Source organism: Crocuta crocuta, unplaced genomic scaffold (genome assembly GCF_008692635.1).
Source record: "Crocuta crocuta isolate KB4526 unplaced genomic scaffold, BGI_CrCroc_1.0 scaffold327, whole genome shotgun sequence".
NCBI classification, from domain to species: domain Eukaryota; kingdom Metazoa; phylum Chordata; class Mammalia; order Carnivora; family Hyaenidae; genus Crocuta; species Crocuta crocuta.
The window spans coordinates 914,706-917,596 of NW_027529176.1; the positions used below are offsets into that span (position 1 = coordinate 914,706).

Below are 2,891 nucleotides of genomic sequence, written 5' to 3' on the forward strand. Positions count from 1 at the left end.
GGGGGGGGGGGGGGGGCGGCTGCACCCACTGGGCCGTGCTGCCCCCAGCACAGCCCTGGCGCTGAGGCCTCCCATGGACGCCTCCTGGTCACTTACTGACCCCACCCTGCTCCTGGGCTGGAGGTCGGTGGAGAGAGCAAGAGCCGAGAAAGCCACCTTGAGCGACACAGTGGTCAACCTGCAAGCCGTGGAAGCTGTAGGACACGAGAGGGGCCGGCGCCCCATGTGGGGCCGCTGGGGGCGCGTGAAGGCGTGAGTGATTCAGGGCTCAGGACTTCAGGGGGGATGTGCGTGAACCCCTTACAGAACACTGGCAGTTGTGGGGGTGCAGTGGGGTTCGAGGCACCTCATGCATCTAGGACATGTGGTTCCCAGGCTCCAGGACAGGCTGGGCTTGAGATGCAGATTTGGGGGACCAGGGGCAGTGTGAGGGGCTGCCTGATTTAATGGGCAAGTGGAGGCAGAGCAGAGACCTGTCACCAGTGAGAAGGCCCCACACCCGTGACCCAGAGGCAGGCAGTGAACTCCAAAATGCGTTGGTTGAGTTTGGCGACCACAGTCCCAGGTCACTTTAGCGGAGCTGCGGAGTGGGGCCTGAGCCTCGTCCCCAGGCCCACAGGGGCGCAGGCGGGGGCGGGGGGCTGGTTGGAAGGCCAGGACAGGCGTGCTCAGGCTCTGGAGCAGACAGACAGCCGGCGCCAGCAGGAGTGAAGGTCAGGCCTGCACCAGGGCCTGTGGGCGCAGTTCTGCAGAAATGGGGTGTGGGCCGGTTCAAAGGGCGGAGGAGGGAGGAAGGCCATGGCTGGCACAATTACCGCAACTCCAGCGGCTTAAAACAACAGCGCCCTCTTCTCTCACAGTTCAAGGGGCCAAAATCTGAAATCAATGCTTCTGCACTTGGTGGTGGCCCTTGATGCGTCTGGGCTTGTAGCCGCTCCAGACGCGCCCCGCGGGCTCCCTCCTGTGCCTCTGTCTTCCTGTACAGACTCAAGTCACGTTGGAATGGGGCCATTCCTCCTCCATGACCTCAACTGAATTACATCTGCAAAGACTTTTGTTTTTTAATTTTTTTAATGTTTTATTTATTTTTGAGAGAGAGAGAGAGACAGTGTGAGCAAGGGAGGGTCAGAGAGAGAGGGAGACACAGAATCTGAAGCAGGCTCCAGGCTCTGAGCTGTCAGCACAGAGCCCGACGCGGGGCTCGAACCCATGAACCGTGAGATCAAGACTTGAGCCGAAGTTGGACGCTTAACCGACTGAGCCACCCAGGCTGCTGCAAAGACTATTTCCAAATAAGGCTATAGTCATTGGTACTGGCAGTTAGGGCTTGGATATACCTTTTGGGGGGACACAACTTAACCCCAGGGGGAAGGGACAGGTCTGGGTGGAGGAGGTTGGTGTGCAGATGGGACATGAGGCACTTGTCACTGCTGTCCAGAGAACTGGGGCACACAGCCGTCCTGAGAGGGGTCAGCTGTGGGGCCGCTGGGGCCCTGAGCCAGCTGACCAGAGACCTGCCATCCCCGTGGCCCCCGCAGGACCGCCACACACGCTGAGTCTGTGGTCTCTCAGGCCCCCATGGACAAGTACGGGCCCAAAGACGCTGTAGCACAGGGAGCACAGGGATCGGAGTGGGCAGAGAAGGACACGGAGCCAGGCTGGGGCGGAAGACCGTGGGGCTTCTGGCTGGAGCCCGGTGGGGATCTGGGAAGGAACGGAGGCCAGAGCAGAGGCTCCAGAGTGGGGTGGGGATTTGGAGGAAGCGACTGGAAGAGGGAAGGGTGCTGATGTCCGTGAACCCAAGGGGTGGCGGGACAGGGGAGGCGCTCTGGGGAGCAGACAGGAGGTTTGGGTGAGAAATGGGGGGAGGGGCTCTGGCCCAGGTGGCCCGGCCCCCGCAACAGGGCCCCGGGCGCAGGAGCTGAGGGTATTGGGCTGGGATGGGGGGGCAGAGGATGGCCTGTGGGACAACAGAGCCCACGCATCCCGCAGGCCGCGCTGGCTGGGCTCGGGTCCCTCGTGGTCCCTCCTGGGAGCCCACAGGACAAGGCCAAGGGCCTTACCTAGATGCTCCTCCCCATCCCTCAGGAGGGCCAGCCATGTCTGGAGGCTGACTCGGGGTCTGGGAGTGACCTCTTGAGTGTCTCCCTGTCTGCCTGGGCCAGTCCAGGGCCCCTAACAGAGCCTTTCCACCCCATACAGGGAGCAGAGGCAGCGGACCCCGGGGGAGCGAGTTCTAGACAACAGGCTGAGCAGGATGAATGGCCACGCCTCTCCCCCTCTTGATGTCCTGGTCACCGACGGCACCGAGCCGGCCGTCGTCCCCAAGACCACGAAGGCCATGCCGGGAACCAGCACCCCCTCCGGGCCCCAGTCCGCCCAGCCCAAGAGCATCGCCGGGGTGTACGTGGAGGCCTCCGGCCAGGCACAGAGCCTCTACGCTGCCATGAAGCAGGGCCTCCTGCCGGCCGAGCTGGGGCTGGCGCTGCTGGAGGCCCAGGCGGCCACCGGAGGCCTTGTGGACCCCACGCAAGGCTGCTCCCTCCCCGTGTCTGAGGCCCTGCGGCAGGGCCTGGTCGGCCTGGAGCTCAAGGAGAAGCTGCTGGTGGCCGAGCGCGCCGTCACTGGCTACCCCGACCCCTACGGTGGTGAGAGGCTGGCGCTCTTCCAGGCCATCGGGAAGGAGGTGGTAGACAGAGCGCTGGGCTGGGGCTGGCTGCAGGCCCAGCTAGCCACGGGGGGCCTGGTGGATCCCATCCGGGGCACACGAGTGGCCCCAGGGCCGGCCTGCATGCAGGGCCTCCTGGATGAGGAAGCATGGCGTGGCCTGTCTGACAGCAAGGCCAGCGACGGCGGCCCCGGCTTCCTGGACCCCAACACGCTGGAGCGGC

General features: G+C 64.3%; 1 protein-coding gene across 1 annotated transcript in view; it reads left to right on the top strand.

The window, feature by feature from the left end:
- Positions 1–2,257: 2,257 nt before the first annotated feature.
- EPPK1 (epiplakin 1) overlaps positions 2,258–2,891 on the top strand; it is an 8,559-nt gene continuing 7,925 nt past the window's right edge. Inside the window, exon 1 of the mRNA XM_077758132.1 lies at positions 2,258–2,891. This exon is cut by the window's right edge and continues 6,629 nt beyond it. Coding sequence (XP_077614258.1) covers positions 2,258–2,891 — 634 coding nt within the window.